General features: G+C 44.9%; 1 protein-coding gene across 1 annotated transcript in view; it reads right to left on the bottom strand.

The window, feature by feature from the left end:
- Positions 1–1,127: 1,127 nt before the first annotated feature.
- IFT140 (intraflagellar transport 140) overlaps positions 1,128–17,944 on the bottom strand; it is a gene marked incomplete at both ends in the record, with an annotated part of 76,648 nt that continues 59,831 nt past the window's right edge. The window contains 12 exons of the mRNA XM_079542971.1: positions 1,128–1,331; positions 1,514–1,655; positions 1,971–2,137; positions 2,222–2,434; positions 2,632–2,838; positions 3,783–3,965; positions 4,142–4,270; positions 4,669–4,812; positions 4,904–5,036; positions 5,401–5,496; positions 6,527–6,717; positions 9,137–9,314. Coding sequence (XP_079399097.1) covers positions 1,128–1,331; positions 1,514–1,655; positions 1,971–2,137; positions 2,222–2,434; positions 2,632–2,838; positions 3,783–3,965; positions 4,142–4,270; positions 4,669–4,812; positions 4,904–5,036; positions 5,401–5,496; positions 6,527–6,717; positions 9,137–9,314 — 1,987 coding nt within the window. The remainder of the gene's footprint in view (positions 1,332–1,513; positions 1,656–1,970; positions 2,138–2,221; positions 2,435–2,631; positions 2,839–3,782; positions 3,966–4,141; positions 4,271–4,668; positions 4,813–4,903; positions 5,037–5,400; positions 5,497–6,526; positions 6,718–9,136; positions 9,315–17,944) is intronic.

Below are 17,944 nucleotides of genomic sequence, written 5' to 3'. Positions count from 1 at the left end.
GCAGCATTGGAGGGCTGCTGCTTCAAGGGGGAGGTGGTGTAGGGGATGACCCTGAGAGATGGAAGCACTGAATCGCTGCAGCAAAGTTCTGAAATGAATTGCCAGGGCTTAAAGGTTTGAGTTAGAGCTGCACTGGGGTGAGTAAGGAACAAAGTGATTCTTTCTGTATAATACACATACAGACAGGAGATTCTTCTGAAGTAACTGAGGACCAGATTCTGATCTTAAAACGTTCTTTCACCTTTCTTCTCTGAGCGCATACAATTCAAGGCTTTCCTGGTCACACCAATATTTGGCACAAAGTCATCAAAAAAAAATCACTGCAAGCAGAAGGGCTCATTAATCTGACAGTTCTGTGCATGACGTTTTCATGGGGCACCAGAAGACACTGAAAGCTCAGTGAGCCCTTGGTTATTGATGTTGGCTTAATGTTCCATGCATGGCTGTGGTCCCGTTTGTGCCAGAAAGAAACTTCCATTCTAAAATCTGACATGCACAGAGCAGTGAGAAGCTTTGCTGGCTGCAGGTGACCCTGCTCAGAGACAGTGGGGTGTGGGACCAGATGACATCTAGGGCTCCCTTACAAACTCAACCACTCTACAATTCAGAGGCTTCAAGTCCAGCTTTCTTGTAAACCACAGCTCCAGCCTGGATGAGCCTATAATATTGAAATAAAGCTTTGAGGTGGGGAGAGCATGCAGTAGAAGGGCAGTGGTTTGACTTCTGCCCAAGCTCCTGGCCACATGGAACTGAGATTGTTTTCAGAAGTTTGCTAAGGAAAGAGAAGTATGTTGGCACCTGTACCTGAGAATTTGGTCAGCTTACAATTTTTCACCTTACTTCCTCCTCAAACAAGGCCTGCGCTTGCAATGTGCAGCTCTCTTTAAAATTTTTCTTTATTAAAATACAAAAACTAGATTCATACCAGGCTAGGTACAGTCTGCTTTTTGTATGTAGTGTTTAAAATAATCCATCACTGTTGATTACAGAGTCAAGCAGAAAAAAAATAAATTTCTTGGTAATAATCAAAAGAGTCTGCTGCAGCAGTTGCTGACTGATCTGTGACCCCTAAAGACTACAGAATAAATGATGTAGTGCTCGGCCTTGGTGCTGCTAACTGTGAGGTGTCAGGGCCCTTCCACTTCATCAGCCACTTCTTCTTCCACGTCCTTGTTCTCCGTGCTGCTGCGCTGACTCTGCTCTGGAAGCAAGGCTTGGCTGATGGGAATTCCTGCTCCTCGGTGAACCGCCTCAATCGTCTGCTGCTTGACATAGTAAGCCAGGTTTGTGCATGGAATTCTTTTCCGCATCTGTTCCAGGTACTGGTAAGCCTAGAGGAAAGCACAGAAATCACTGTTAGAGGGAGGAGGGTGTGCTGCTTCTACAGCTCCCAGCAAAAAGGTGAAAAGCATCCATCCTCAGAGCCTGGCTGAGGAGCTCTTCAGTTGACAAAGTGTGCTGGTGTACATAAAGTTTGGGCTCTTCAGCGTGTGAGAGCTGAAAATTAACTTACCACATGGAATTCCTCCACTTGTAAATAATGTTCAACCAGAAATCCCAGGACATCGCCCTGCCGGATGGTGTCGTCAAGATCTTGTTCAGCCAGGAGAAGTTCGCACTGTCTGACGGCTTCTTTGGGATCCTCAGAGTAAACCCTAGCAAAAGAGCAAACAGAAAAATCGTGTGGGGGAGGACTTTCAGCTTGCCACGTGAAGCACGGGAAAGATTTTTGTACTGTGCATTTGATAATCATCCAACCAAAGATGGCTGTGGTTCTCCAGGTCAACAGTTACTCATATTTCTGGTTATACTTTGGTCTCGAATGCCAACATAGCTTTTAAAATCACCTCTGGTTCCCTGCTACAACTACTTATAGAAGTGTGTCTTCTGCAAATGATTTATTGAATTGTGTTTTCCTCTTGCATGATACTTTTGTCGTTAGTCTACATGCTCCAAACACAGCAACTCACCTCCGAGCGTGGATGAATCGCTTTATCAGAGCCATCTTGCTTTGCAAATGTGCTAGCTTGCTTTCCTGTTCCAGAGGGCTTTTGGTCTTTGCTTTTGAAAGACATTTATATGCTTCTGTCAGTGCTCCCTGTGCTTTCTCATAGTTCTGATACTCATCAATTTCCACCTGCAGGAAGGGAGATTCAGATGAGGCTCTTACTGCACAGCTAACAACCTAAACACCTTGAAGAATGACAGAAGCTGGGTGTACCTGAGCACACACATCGTAAAATCCTGCCAACAGATCCAGGGCCTTCCCTTTGGTGTAGAAGCTGATGATGTTCTTCATAATCTCTGGGTCCTTACGCCAATCCAGTGACTGCAAATAGTTGGCTGCCATGATGTAAATCTCTCTCTGTCTAGAGACTCCCGCAAAGAAGACAATTTTCTCTGTGTCTCCAGATCTCAGCAGTGCCTTCATAGCCTAACAATGGATGGGGGTGGAAGGGCAGAGAGAGCAAATAGAATACAAAAATCAAACAGTGCTAAAATGATTGGGAAGCCTCCTCTGGACAGCCTACTGACTGTTCCAAGACCTACCTCTCAAATCACTCTTGTAAAACTGTATAAAGGTGAGAGGCTCAGCCTCCTCAGCTGTTTTTTCTACCTGTCCCAACTGACCTTTAACTTATTTCCAGCTTGCGTGTACTTCTTGGTTGCCATGTGGTAATTGCCTTGTCTCATGCAGCAGTCTGCAATTTGCTCCAAGAGTTCTCTGCGGGACTCCTCAGAGAGGTCCTTGGAGTCCTTAGAGACCGTCATCCGCTCAGCCATCTCCTCTGTGATGGTCAGGTTCTGCTTCAGGCACAGCTGCAGAGCTTCGTGGTACTAATGGAAATGAGAAAGCAGTGAGCTGCTGCAAGCACTGCAGTGTGATTTCACGCTGTCTGTGGTGTCACTTTTAGAAATCAGCTGTATGAAGGCACAAATGCAAGCAGATGATTCTCTAATTAGAACGCTTGTGCAAAGTGTCCTAACAGCAACTCAAATTCAAGCATACACTCTCATTTTTTCTGTAAGAACATGATTTCTCATCTCTTTTCTCAGAGGACATCATTAAGTGGCAGAAAAGATTTATCTATTTTTTCTTTGAGTGTGTTTGGTTACCAGAGACATCTGAGTCAGATTTGTTTGGTGTGGGTGATTACGTGAAGGTTTTTCTGCAAATACAAATAAAAGGATACAGGTACTTTGAAGTATTTCATCAAATGTTTTCTTACTTCAAATACAGAAACAAAGGAATAGGATACACCACAGCTATTTCCTTTTAAGTCAGAAAAGAGCTACTGTGCCCTTGCTAACTATGGGAGAAAGTGAGTCACAGCAAATTGATAATAGGGACTCAGAATTTTGGTAAGGCTGAGCTGCCAGCACAGGAAAGAGGGCAACGACTTCAGGTGAGAAATGAAGCACTGTAACTACATTTGGTGGGACAGAAACCACTGGTTTTTATTTATTTATTTATTTTTGACTGGTAATGATATAATTCCTCCATCTCCAAATATATTTAGACAGTAGGATTTCTTTTTTCTCCAAGAATGCAAAGTCTGTGCAGGTGCCAGAAATAAGACAGAGCCAGGGGTTTATCCATTTCTGGACCTGAGGCAGTGGGCTGCCACCCTGTGACTCAGCAGTCTGAAAAGAAACCTTAAAGCTTACAAATGTTTTTGTGTAGGAGCTTATGAACAAAGAGAGACGTGAGTGTATGCATGTGCACACCTCTTGTGCTCCTCTCCATCGGTGCACAGAGGGAGCAGGAAGGCAGAGCTTACCTTTTTGGCTGTGAGCAGCAATTCCACTGCCTTCTCATACTGAGCATGTTCAATAAAAAAATCAGAACAGCGAGCCAGCAGAGCTGGGTCTGACTTCTCATCGAGGTCTTCAGCAATTAGCTGTAAGGCTCCAAACTGCTGCGTGGCAAAGGCTAGCTCCAGTGCTTTGGAGAAATGTCCTGCCTGTAAAATTAAGGACGAGACTTTAGGGACTAGAATAAGCACTGCAGAATTAATTTACCAGATACCCTAGTGTGGATTAACAGAGTGTTAGTGTGAAGAAATGGCTGATAATTGTACATAATCAAATCACACAGCGTCAGTTTAATGTCTGGTATTCTTACTAAGGAGTCATTTACCTTGTGGTACAACATCACAGCTCTGTCCATTTGCTCCCCCTTCTCCTCATAATAGCAGGCTGCCTCTATCATGTCTTCTGGAGAGCTCAGGAGAGCCAGGTTCATCAGTTGATCATCTAAATTGTTCTCCTGGTCAAAAGCAAAGATTTGGGTCTCAGTAAGCAGCAAAGTGACTTCACGAGCCTGCCTCCTTTCAAGCTTCCAGCCTTGTGCTGTCACATAGCAGCCCATCAACCACCTTCTATGGAAAACCCATACCAACTCCAATGGCTTTGAGCTGCAACAATCATAGCTTGTTTTAGACAGTTTTCTGTTGACATGTAGGACAAGAAAACACTCAGTCCCACACAACCCTTTGTAATGACGTCCTTGAAGAAGATGCAGGCAGAAACTGGGACTGTCTTCATGAACAAGTAGTATCTCACAAGAGAGAATGAGAACAGATCTGTACCACTTTCACTCTGTACACTACCTAAGGGCAGAATCCTACTTCAGGTTTGGACATAACAGTGTGTGTCCTTCCATACCTTACACAGGCGAATGGCATTGTTAAATGCCTGGGCCCTGGTGTAGAAGTGCACAGCCTGCTTGATTTCATCCTGGCTCTCATACTGGCGGGCCAAGTGGTATGAAGCCGCCCAATTTCCTGTTTCATTTGCTATTTCAGCAGCCTGGAAAGGAAATCACATATCTTTATGCTGTGACCATACTCATCCTAGGAATGAGAATTCTCCGGGAACAAATTGCAGCAGGCTGCTTTACCTTCTGAATGTTGCCCTGAAAGCAGTGGACACGGACTAGGGAAAAATAATCCTGAGCCAGTGTGTAGTATTTTAATGCAGATTCCAAATCTGATTGGCTCTCCAGGTACTGTGCCCACCATTTCCACAGGCTCCTAGAAAAGCAACATTGATAAGTATTAACCACAATAACCAGAATTGCCAGAGAATGCATTTCTCAGCCCTGGAGATCTTGAAATCAAGACCAGATTTATTTTCTTGGAATGCAGATAGGTTTTACCTAAACACAAGGGTGATATTCAAAGATCTGCACTATGAGGGAGCTCAACCTAAACATCCAGTGTGGCAGTTTTGAGTGAAACGTGCCATGATCCTGAAAAGCCAAGGGAGGATCAAAAGGCATTAAGCAGATGTTGAACTCACAGAGGAGAGGATCCCTACTTCTTCCCTGCTCTCCTCACAGACTGTATTTCAGACCCAAAAGTCCCACTCAGGAGAAGGAATGAGCACAGCACTGACTTGTCTTTCATCTTGTTGACGTAGTTCTCCAGTGCCTGCAGGTCTTCAGAGAGCATTCGGGGCACCTCGAACCTGTGTGTGTCTGACTTCTCATAGCTGTGGGCAAAAAGAACATATCAGATGTGAAATGACTGACTGAAATCTCACTTCCTTGTCTAAAAGATCCACTTCATGGTTTGTGTTTTTTGAGAGCTACCAAGTGGCAAACTTGATAACAGTGCTCCATGTGTTTCCTCTAAGATTATTAGCAATCAGCCAGAACTACCAAAAACTCTTTAAGACCACAGAGGCAATGAGATCATAGAGTTGTAAACACTTCAAAAGTACCAGTGATGCTCTGAGGAATGATCCAGGAAAGCTCTCAAAACATTAACTATACCCCTGTGCAACTGGCTGAAAAGGCAGAAAAAGCCCTGGGCTCCTCTTGCTTAGTACTTCTGCCACCAAACTGCAATTTCTGCCTCTTTTGCACTGCTGGGAGATGACTGCATTAATGCCACCCATCTACTGCTGCAGTCTGTCCCTGTCTTCCTGCCCACCTGGACCACCTTATGGGTCTGTCGGATCACACTGCAGCTCTACTTTGCTGCTGAATGGCAGAACTTTCCAATATTATCATTCTAGTGAGATTTCCCACGGTAAAAGTCATATAAAAACAGGACTTCAAACAAATACAACACATGAAAATCTCCACAGAGATTTTCCTCCACAAACTTCTCCAGGGACTCACCAGCCACAGCAGAGGACTGGGCACCAGAAACACCCAAATCAAACCAAATTGTGCCATACAATTTGTGACTGAGACTCTCAAAAGCAAACAGTTGGTTTTGTCATGGAAAAGGTAGGAGAGTAGCTGTGACCTTCCAGAGACAAGCACAGGACTGGGTTATTACTGGCATTCAGCTATCAGCCCCTGACAAGACAAGGCTTCCTGACAATAAGCTTTATTTCCCCAGGACAGTGCAGGCAGGTTGACTGCAACACTGCTGAGATAAAAAGTGACCAAAAAAAAGAATTAATTGCTAGCCCTCATCGCCAGGCATCCTCTCTATCCCACTTCTAGTCTTCACAGAAGAAAAAGGCTCCGCATCCCCCAAACACAATTCAGCCATAGGCTGATGCTTACTGGCTGAGTGCAAGAGCGTGCTCTCCGACTGCCTCCAGGTGCTTAGCATAGCTGTAGTAAGTGGTGCGGAGGTGAACCCGGTCGTGAGCTTCAGCTGTTTCAATGGCTTTCTGCCACTGGTTTGTGGCCTGATAGAACTTGTTCAGAAGGTCGTAGCGTTTGCAAGCCTTGTACAGCTGCTCTGCGTCCTCCTGAAGGGAGAGGATACAAGCAGCTCGTTAGCTCCACGTGTTTTATGGGCGTCCATCGAAGCAGAAGGTCACAGCAGGCGCTGCACTTACGAGTATTTTAGTTATGCAAGCGATGCAATTAATGCAACAATAATTCAGTCAGGAGGGCTAACCAATTAATATACTTAGCCTGGAATAGCACATTACTGGGAAACAGGATGTTTATGTGAAAATAAGGAAAGCATTCAGATCCTGGCACTTACTGTACAGTATCAACTGGGGGCTGACACGAGCAAGCCATCAACAATGAAACGCTGTCACCAGGAGCGTGAATCACTTCAGAAAGGGGAGATAAGCTGCAGTGAATGGCCACACTGCCTAGGAGTGACGTGCAGAAGGTCAGAGGGACCTCGGAGCAGCTCTCAGAGGTAGGAACTCTTCCTTGGATGACTGAGAGCCAGTCCTGGCCATGAGCACTATTCATGTCAGACAGAAGCAGATCAGAAGGATTTTGCCTGTACTGACGCAAGGGTAAGCAAATTTGGAACTATTATTTTTGAGAGGCTCTCCTGTGGAAGAAGCCCTTTCCTGCCCCACCCAACTGCTGTTCAGCTGAACACTATATTTAGTAAATTGAGATTATCTGTCCAGGATAGAAAAATAGTTTCTGTCTCTTATTGTTTTAAATTCTAAAAGCATAGAAAGTCAAGATGGAAGTTGTTGGCACTGTGATGCTACTCTATGAGCGAATAAACCAGCAGAGCAGCATTTGCCTTGCTCCAGCTTCCCTCCACCTCTCCAAACAGATGCCAATATCCTGGAGTATGAACACTTTTCAGCCTCACAGCTTTCTCTGCCAGGAAGCTTTTCCAAACATCTAGTTCAAAAGGTCCTTTTTTTCCTCTATTTAATTAAGGATAGTTCAACTACCTCTCTAGCATTTAGACTCTTAAAATGGCTGCAGATTGCTGAATTCTAGCCCTTCCAGTCTTGAAAATCTTTCCAAGAGCTGAACGGTTTGCCCTGATTTTCTCTGAACTTCCAGTTCATCAACATTTTTTTTCTGGTAATGAGAAGAGGTGGAAGGCAACGTTCCAGCTGCAGCTGCAACAACCACACAGATGAAAGCCACCGCAGCCCCGGGATGCAGTGTCTCCACAGAGGCCCCTGCAGATTTTCTGCTGTCACAGCATTTCGTGTCTAATTGGTGATGTCCTGTGAACTGTGGGGTGTGTCACTATTTCTGTCCCTCTTACTGATTTGCCTGGGACTAAGAACTAAAGACCTCGCTTGTGTTTTTCTAACAGATCACTGATGAAGACATGAGGTGGAGGCTGAGAAGGACACACGCTCTCCTCATCCACGGACCTTGGCGGTGCTCCAGTCAGTTTTCAATCCGTGTGATAATCAGCCTAGGCTCCATTTCAGATCTCAGCTGTATTGGTAAAGCACAATGATCAAGGGCAGAAAATTCAGACTAAAAGGAAGCTGCGTAGCAGAGACACTTTGGTGTGCGCTGGCTGCCAGCTCAGGCTCCAGACACGAGGGACACTCTTCCACTGCATCAAGCTGTAGGGAGACAGCAGAACAGCCCAACTGCTCAGTGCTGGAACCAGGCACATCACTGCCAGCACAGCAGGAGCAGGCATGGAGACCTGGGCAACTGGACAGCAGATGACCCTGGGACAACACAAGCAGCCAGTCTGACTGGGCAGAGCTTTCCAACCCCAGCACTGGGGCAGCAACTTGAAACACAGCTCCAGACTGGAATTCTACAAACAAACACTTCAAAACGAAGCTTTGAAGCATTTATCGCACTGGACCTTAAAATACATTTGCTGAAATATTTTAGCTAGAATATTTTAAAGTACATCTTTTTTTTTTTTAATCCAGTCAAACCTGGAATTATTAAGTCTGGAAGAATTGTGGCCCAAGAAAAATGCAAGACAGAGCTTACAACATTTCATCCTTAAAAGATGCTTCCTCCACTCGGCAGTTCTACTGCCATTATATATCCTGAAAACAGAAAATTGATTTGCCATAAACTTATACTGCTATGGCTCTTGGCACTCTTATTTTCTGACACTGGATTCTGCCGTACTCATTCTCATCTAACTTTGAAGAACCACAAAAACAGCTCATGGGGCTACAGCATTCCCACGGATAGCAGAGAAAGACTCCATGCAATGTGGCACAGTAGCTGTGCATCACTGGGTTGTGTAACACTGGAGGGGATGCCTACTTCTTTAGGATAAAAACAGAGCTTCAAGGAAGTAATGGTAAGAACTATTGTTCCTTACTCCTTGGAAATATGGTTATAGATATTACTCGCCTCCAAAGTTTTGGCATCTCTCTCAGATTTCTCAAATGGTCACGTTTTCACTCTGTTCCCTAGTAAACAGAGTGGACGTTGCAGGATGCACATGATTGACAGGCTTACCAGCATGCCCAGCTGAACCGCCAGCACAGCGACTCTGGCTTCCTGCTCAGGTTCCCGCTCTGCTTCCCTTAATGCTTTGGCTCCTCTTGCATGACCCATGTTTCCAAGGCAAATTTTGGCAACATCAAGCCTCTGAGTCTTCACACACATGCGAGCCATGTTCTCCCAGACGGCCTCACTGCGATAAAACAGAAAGAAGGGGAGAGCTGTTATGGTATCACCATCATGGAGTGGGTATTGAGCAGGTAAGAGGCAAGGAGCAAGAAAGGCCACTGCATTAGCATGTTACACACGTATCAGACATGAACAGACTCTGGTTGTTCCACGAAGATTTAAAAGGAATAGAAATAGTTCTCAGACGTAAAAGGTAGTAATGGAGCTGAAGGTCCACGGCTTTAAGGAAGTATTGTGGCATCGGATTTGTACCAATATCTAAGCAAAAGCAGTCATATTTGCACACATATAAACATTTATTGTGCACCCATCTCTTTTGCTTTTACTGTAGCAGCAACATATGTATCTTCTGACTCTCTATTCTCCTGGAGAAGCTGCAGCCCATGACTTGGATAGGTGCACTCTTTGCTGGGTAAAGAACTGGCTGGAGGGCTGGGCCCAGAGAGTGGAGGTGAATGGAGTTACACCCAGCTGGCGACTGGTCATGAGTGCTGGTCCCCACGTGTTGGCACTGGGACCTGTCCTGTTTGATACCTTTACTGATGATCTGATGAGGGCACTGGGTGCACCCTCAGTAAGTTTGCAAATGACACCAAGCTGGGGGAAGTGTTGACCTGCCTGAGGGTAGGAAGGTCCCACAGAACAACCTGGACAGGCTACAGTTTGAGTATCAGGAAAAACTTCTTCTCTGAAAGAAGAGAATGCTGAATTGCTCATTCTCAGCAATGCCTGAGAATGCTCAGGCATTGCAACAGGCTGCCCAGGGTGGTGGTGGAGTTACCATCCCTGGAGATGTTCAAGAACCACGGAGATGTGGCACTGAGGGCCATGGTCAGCAGGCACAGTGGGATGGATTGATGGTTGGACTTGGTGATTTTAGAGGTCTTTTCCAATCTTAGCGTCTCCATATCACTGTTCAGAAAGAAATTTATAAAGAAAAAAAAAACGAGAACATTTTAACATACAGATACAAAACTTACAGCAGAAACATGCTGCTTCTGTCCTGCGTAGTTCAAAGATGGATCAGCCATTGGCAGCCCACCAGCCATACTCACCAGCAAGGAATGTTGTCTGAGAAATAAGTGACCAAACCATTGCGTTCTGATCAAAGTGCACAAAAAGTGGCACAAAGAAAAGCCGTGCGATGCTCAGAATGGGAACACCTCAAGGTTGAGAGTTTACCCTTAACACTGCTAACACATCTGTCATTGCTGGCAGCATTACTACCATCCCAGCTCCAGGCTCCCATGCAGTACGGTCAGGGCCATGCATCTTCACAGGAGCAAGCAAAGATTTGCACAGAGCCTCTTTACATCTGAGGCTCTTCAGAGTAAAAGGCAGCATGTTTGATTAACAAAACATTTGCATTCAAAATAGGGCCCAGCAGAGATCCGTGCGGCTCTCAGGCACCACCATGACACAAACTAAGTACAAGGATGATGAAAGCAGGAAAAAAAAAAGTTTTCTTCTTTTTTTTTTTTTTTTTTGGAAGAGTTGAATGACACTTCAGGTCCTGCACCTGCAAACAAATCCCCTTCCAGTTTGGGGGTGGGGGGTTGACAATCATGTTTTCCTATGATTAAAATGTTTTTCTCTTCCCAGTGGCTGTGGGAAAGACCTGCACAAACAGGGGAAACTGACTAACCGGGAAGCAGCAAAGGAGATGAGACGCAACGTGCTGTCAAGCACATTCAGTCAGTGAAGGAGGAAAAAAATGTTTTTCCTGATTTACTTTAAAATCAGATTATATTTTTATTTGCAACTACAACCAGTGCAAAATTCTCAGGTGGTGATCAACAGAAACGTGAGACCTACACTTCATAAATGCCAAAGTGTATGGTGGAAATAAAGTAGGATCAGAAGTAATAAATGAGGGGTGAATTTCAGGTGGTTCAGAAGTTCTGCTTCTTAAAGCAAAAAGATGTCTCTGAAAATATTACTGAATTCCTTGTATCTGCTTGTCCACGCTGACCATGGTTCAAACACAGCCTCCTCAGCTCTGTGCCATATCTGAGTCCCTTCCAGGAAGAAATGCCAAAAGGAACATGGAACATCAGAACGGGAAATTCCATGCTCCATCCTTCTGAGCGTAAGCCTACGATGCACTTCTGTCCAACACGGAAATGCTGATTTCTACCAGCAGAAGATGCAGCCATTCTCATTCTCATAAAGTCTTAGTTGTTTTTTTCTTTTAAGCCAGCCACTGCTTATACCCAGAACGGGGGACAGCAGGAAAGACACCTTTAAAGGACATTGAGGTCATATTAGATATTGTCACCTGGCTTTGATCAACGAAGACAGACATTTCTATCACTAGCACAAGATGTCAAATGTATCATGCATGTATGAATGGCTGCACTTCACGACACACAGGGAAAAGGTCTCTATTTCCCAAACACTGTAACACACCAGAAGAAGCTGCCAACAGCTGAAGGAACACAGGCTTGTGCAGTGCTGTGCCAAACAAGCAGTGCATTTCTGAAAGGAGATCAAAATCTTTAAGAACCCTGAGAGCTTGCAGTTCCCTGGATGCAAGAAGATGAGAGTTCATGGACTTGAACAGAGACAAGGTAAGAATTGCATTTAGCCTACAGTGAGTGGAAACTTCTGAAAGAAAATAAACTAAATTGTATATTTTGTACAAAGTTAAAAATACTGGTGTGCAGAGAAACACAATGAGACTTGAAAGAATCATCTAGGATGGAAAAGACCCAGGATGGACACGTGCAGAATCATCTAGGATGGAAAAGTCCTTCAAGATTACCAAGCCCAACCACCAACCTACCTTAGCAAATCCTGTCACCAAACCACATCCCTCAGTGCTACGTCCACATTGCTCCAATACCTGCAGGGATGGTGACTCCACCTCCTCCCTGGGCTTCCTATGCTTGGCCACCCTCTCTGGGAAGAAATCCTTCTTGATATTCAATCTAAATCTCCCCTTATGTCACTTGAAGATGTTGACTTGCATCCTTGCCACCTAAGAAAAGAGACCAACACCTCCTCACTGCAGCCTCTCGTAGGTGTAGGGAGACCCCACTTCCCTCAGGCACACCTCATAGGCCTTCCTTTCCAGTCCCTTCACCAACTTCATTGCTCCTTTCTGTACACACCTGAGCAATTCAATACCTTTCTTGTACTGAGGGGACCAAAACTGAACCCAGTATTTGAGGCACGGTCTCACTGCATACAATGGACAACCATTTCCTGCTGTTACCTGGCATCTATTGGCAGCATTACGCTTTTGTGAATGGCTGTGGCTCCTGACAACGTGAAAACTCAGTAGGGGCTGCTGTTGCCCACGGGATTCCTCTCTGGGAGCTCCTGTCCCACACACAAACTGTCAGCGTGTCACCCCTGGCACCTGTGCCATCCATACGCCATAGACCAAAATGTACCTCCGCTCCGAAAAGCTGGAGCTCAGCCATTCCATTTGCTCCTCCTCCACTGCGACCCATATACAGAACTAAGCTGACCGGCCCCAGCAGCCAGCTACCAACTGGGTGGAACAGAAACAGAGGAAGAAACATTTCCCGGTGATGTGCTCTGGGTTTGGTTTGATTTTGTTACCCTAGAGCGACAATCCCCTCCAGACAGTCAGAGGGGCCCAGGCACCTTCTGTACAGACCCAGCTGGGCAGGAGATGGTGAGCACGCATTACAGACTGCACAGAGCACACTGAATTTATAAGTGTTCACAGCTGGGCAATGCTTGCGTGCATTCATCCAAAGCAAGCAAGGCACTGAGAGCAGTTCACTTCACCAGCATGCTGAGTACCTGCAACAGGAAAACACCGCCTCTCCAACTGTTCCCTCCCACTGCCTTCTGGAAATGCTTGAAGGAATGTTTCACCCAAATCATTCAGAGGAGTTCCCATTCTCTCACTGGAGCTAAGGACAGCTCAGTTATCAGACGGATGGAGCATCCACAGCTAAATCTTCTCCTTTGGCCCAAATGCAGAAGCTGGTTATTTCCTGTGGATGTGTCCCTCACAAAGGACTCTGCTCTGATAAAGGTATATACATGTATTATCATAGAATCATCATAGAATCATACATGGCCTGGGTTGAAAGGGAGCACAATGCTCATCTATTTTCAGCCCCCTGCTATGATCAGGGTCGCCAACCATCAGACCAGGCTGCCCAGAGCCGCATCCAGCCTGGCCTTGAATGAATACATAAACATACATACGTGCATTCCTGCAGTTCCTGCTCCTGCTCTGAGAGACCGATCACTGGCCTCTCACCAGCCTCCAGCACTGCAGCCTACTTCTGATATGGGATCAAGGGTTTCAAACTCAGTTACATGCTGTTCCTTTCCAAAGATCATTTTCATGAGCAGATAGAAGTTCAATATATATTCACATATTGATGCTTGCATTTATTATTTTAACTATTAATTTATCTATTGTATCTTATTTAAAAAACAGAAAGGCATCAGAGTGACGTCACCAGAAACGTAAAAACAAACTCATGCAAAAGGCAGGTGGTCTGACTCCCCAACAGAGGCAAAAAGCACACAGCTGCTGAGTACCACAGAGCACACAACCAAGTGGAGGCTGGGAAGCAGCACGGATCATGTCGTGCCAACACCACAGCAGGACAGTGCAGCAGACTGAGCTCACACACTGATGGCAGCCAGGGCCAGTGTTCATCTTCCCATAACTCCTGCAGAAAGCCCAGAGGACCTCCAGCAACCAAAATGCAGCCAGAACCTCTGTTCTGCTTTGCCCTAGAATCTATTCTATTCTATTCTATTCTATTCTATTCTATTCTATTCTATTCTATTCTATTCTATTCTATTCTATTCTATTCCTCAGTGAGCAGCAAGACATCTCCAGCATCAGAACAGCCCCAGGGACAGCCGCGCTTCAGTTTTGCTGTCTCAAGATATGCACAAACAATGCAAGCCAGGTTAAGAAACAAGAAACGCCTGGAGCTGAACATTCTCACGTAACCCAAAGCAAGAACAGTTTCTTTTTTGACAGTTGGTAGGTCAGGGAGAAAGACACGTCTGTCTTTACATCCTTAAAAGGCAGCAACTCTTCTCCCAGGGCTGGCCTTGCTGTCACATACACAAGGCCAAGGAATGATTTACCCTCCCCCCCAGACCACATTCTGAGAACTTCCTGTTCTTCCCCTCCTCCTCTTTCTTTTCTTCCCTCTGGAAAGCAGCTCACATCTGTGCTTCGTTAGCCACAACTGGATCCTTAACGGAGACCAGATGCAGCCCCAGCAGAGCTGCAGGAACGCCCTCCCTGCTTGTCTCAGGGAGCTGTGCCTGCCCGTGCAGCACGTCAGCAAACTGCCTGTGCTGCCCTGAGCTTCAGGCCATGCAGGAGCACGACAGATTCCAAACAAAACCTTGATGCCCCTTCAGACACAAGTTTTTCCACGTATTTGATGAAATAGTTTTTCTAACAGCGTTCTCACCTTTCTGGATCTGTTTTTCTGTGAAATGACGCTTCCAGCATTCAACATCTGATTTCACAAACCCTTCTATCACTATATATTTTTCCACACAACAAAAAACACAACAGGAAAAGGAGTATTATTTAAAGTGCTGGAGATTCATGTGTCTGAAGCATCTTACAACTCTCTCTCCTCCCTTAATGGGGTTCATTTGAAAAAGGCACATACTTGCATTCCATCTCATCTCTAATATCTTGACCAGGAGAAGTAAGAATCTCACTTTTCAACCTGGGCCCCACTTTGATAACAGGGCCGTGCTATAAACATCAGACATAGCATCTACAACACTATGTGATTTATGTAATGCTGTAATGCTGTGGGGAGGTGGGTAGATTTTCCTGCCACAGTCACCGAGGACATGCAGTGTAACACTCCCATTTGAACAAGTGACAAAAACAGAGCACGTATTTATCTCAGTCTCAACCACCCTCCCCCAGTAACTCCAGCACAAGGCCGCATCCCAGCACAGCACCTGGGGTGGGTGAGTGTCCCTTGTGCCTCAGACACAGCCTGCACCACTACAGAGGGAAATCCAGGTTTCACTGCTGAGCAAGTGGCAGTTTTTCTTGAGCAAAGAGCAGACACAAGGATGAGATTCTCAGCAGTTCAACTAACAGGCACACAGTGGATGTACTGTTCTGGTGCTAAGTGTTTACTGAGAGACTCACCACAATGTAAACCATGTCTGGGCTGCCCTGGACAAACACTGGGCACCACCCTGTCCCTATCCTCCACCCATTGCCTACATGCTGCTCTTGGGTGTTTTCCATGCAAAGGAAAAGGATGGGACAAAGCAGGTGCTGCTTCCTAAGGAAAATTAACAATATATATCACCATTTTCCAAATGTTAATTACGTACACCCTTGCCTGGATATCAGTAAATTGAAACTGCACCTGACTAGCCCCAAAAGAAGTGTTAGAATAATGCAATCTGTCTTAAATATAGCACAGAATCATAGAATCATAGAATCAAAGAATCATAGAATCATAGAATGCCCTGGGTTGCAAAGGCCCACAATGCTCATCCAGCTCCAACCCCCTGCTGTGTGCAGGTCGCCAACCAGCAGCCCAGGCTGCCCAGAGCCACATCCAGCCTGGCGTCGAATGCCTGCAGGGATGGGGCATCCACAGCCTCCTTGGGCAACCTGTTCCAGTGCCTCACCACCCTCTGGGGGAAAAGAAGGTGATTCTGCAAGCAACTTCACATTATAAGGTTTGCTAGACTGGTTACAGGACACAAGCATCACATCATGGACCATAGTGGCTACTGAGGGCTCGGACATGGCCACATCAGACACACTACTTGACACCGAAGGTTAACGGGGCTTCCAACCTCATTGTTTAGAAGCGTAAATCTTTAAAGACATCTAAGAACTGAACACTGATCTTATCTTCAAATCAATGCAAAATCAACACGGAGCTACAATACCAGAGCTGGTGGGATGCTGCCTTTTCTCTTGTAATTGGGAAGTTCATCATATTAAATGAATGCTATTCTGGGAAAGGTGTCGAGCATTTTTCATGTATGTTCAAAACATTGAAAACTGTCTGGACTATTCTTAGGAATTCTTCCCTGGCAGAAACAAAATGCTTGATAAAGCAGGAAAAGTCTTACAGAATGATATTGGTGTCATATTGAATACATGGCTTTGTCTACTCCAAATTTATCCTGATAAAGTCAACAGCAAGCCATAGTTTTGTGTGAATTACATCAAACAAAACCTCGTGTCCTAAGTACTGCAATAAGTACTGCTTTAGGCACAAGAAAATCAGTCACCCAATTCCTCCAAACACCCACTCAGACCTTTTCCTAAGATTTTTTCAATATGCGGTATTCTGTTGCAGTATTTGGCAAAATCACACTATCTATTTTTATACAAATGGAAATAAAGCTGCTTGGTTATCATTGGTATTCTCTGCTTCCTGTTCTGAAATTATGTGCACTTCAGTTCCAAGAAAGGACTGGAAGGACTAAGAATGGAATATGCTCGTACACATCTGTCAGCAGAGAAGTGTTCACTGCAGTGATTTCTTCTCTTTTAAAGGACAGGCAGGATTCCCTGACTGTTCTGTACTAGAAGCATAAGATCTCTGTGCGAAGAGAACATCACTGAGTGCCAACAAGAACCTGAATGAGACAGTGAGGAGCTAATAAAAATAATAATGATAATAATAATAATAATAACTGAGCCATTTTAGTAAGAGGAAGCCAGGAAAACTTACTGGATCTTTTCAAAACTCATTTGCTTTTCATTTGGTCCAACCTACACCTTTCAAGTATGCCCCAACTTTTCAGTTTTTGATGTCGTTATTGGTTGAATAGAATGATAAATGATTAAAAAATACACTTGTCCATGGAATGCTGTTTCAACAATGGATCATGTCCTGCATAAACAAATGCAAAGAGAATTTATTAGGTACTAAACAGAGAAACTCCGTACAGAATCAACTAGTTATCCAAATCACTGAGACTCCAAAAGTAGAATTACATTATTTCTCACACAAAAATGCCCCAAGTTCTCTACAAGCTGCTTTGCAAATTGCATGGGAAAATGTAACCCACCACTGAACAGAACTGCACCTCGTCACGGAAGACGGCAAACAGCTCATTATGGACAAGGCCAGCCACCAGAAATTCTGCCATGGGAAAAAAAGTCTTGCTAAACGTGCTTCCTAAATTACTGCAGACAGCAATTATTGCTGCTTTGCATTGCTCCTCAGATACACTCTGTGTGTTATCTGGGTGGGATGAAGACCGCAGTGCTGCCATCCCATCTGCTCTGTATGGAGGGATTGGAGCTCCCAGAAACATTCCCATCATAAGCCTGGAGTTGGCTGCAATGAGACCATCCTCACCTACAGGGGGACAACATGGACATAAAATTACACAGCACGTTCTGAGATGATCATCTCACTGTAACTACAAGATGCGTCCTCTGGCTTCAATAAATCACTGAAAAATCAGTGACCAAAAAATCAGGAAGGAGCAGAGACAAGTTTACTGCTGGATAGAACAGGTTTATCTTTGGCATCATCTACGATGGCCACATCATCTGCCCTGCTGCGGGCTTAAAATAACAAAAAAAAAAAATCCATGGTCTCTCACTACAAAAGTATGGTCATTGCTGTTCAGACATTTCTTTGAAGAATGATTATAAATGTT

The sequence above is a fragment of the Tetrao urogallus genome (genome assembly GCF_951394365.1).
Source record: "Tetrao urogallus genome assembly, chromosome: 15".
NCBI lineage: Eukaryota > Metazoa > Chordata > Aves > Galliformes > Phasianidae > Tetrao > Tetrao urogallus.
This window is presented reverse-complemented; position numbering and strand designations above follow the sequence as displayed.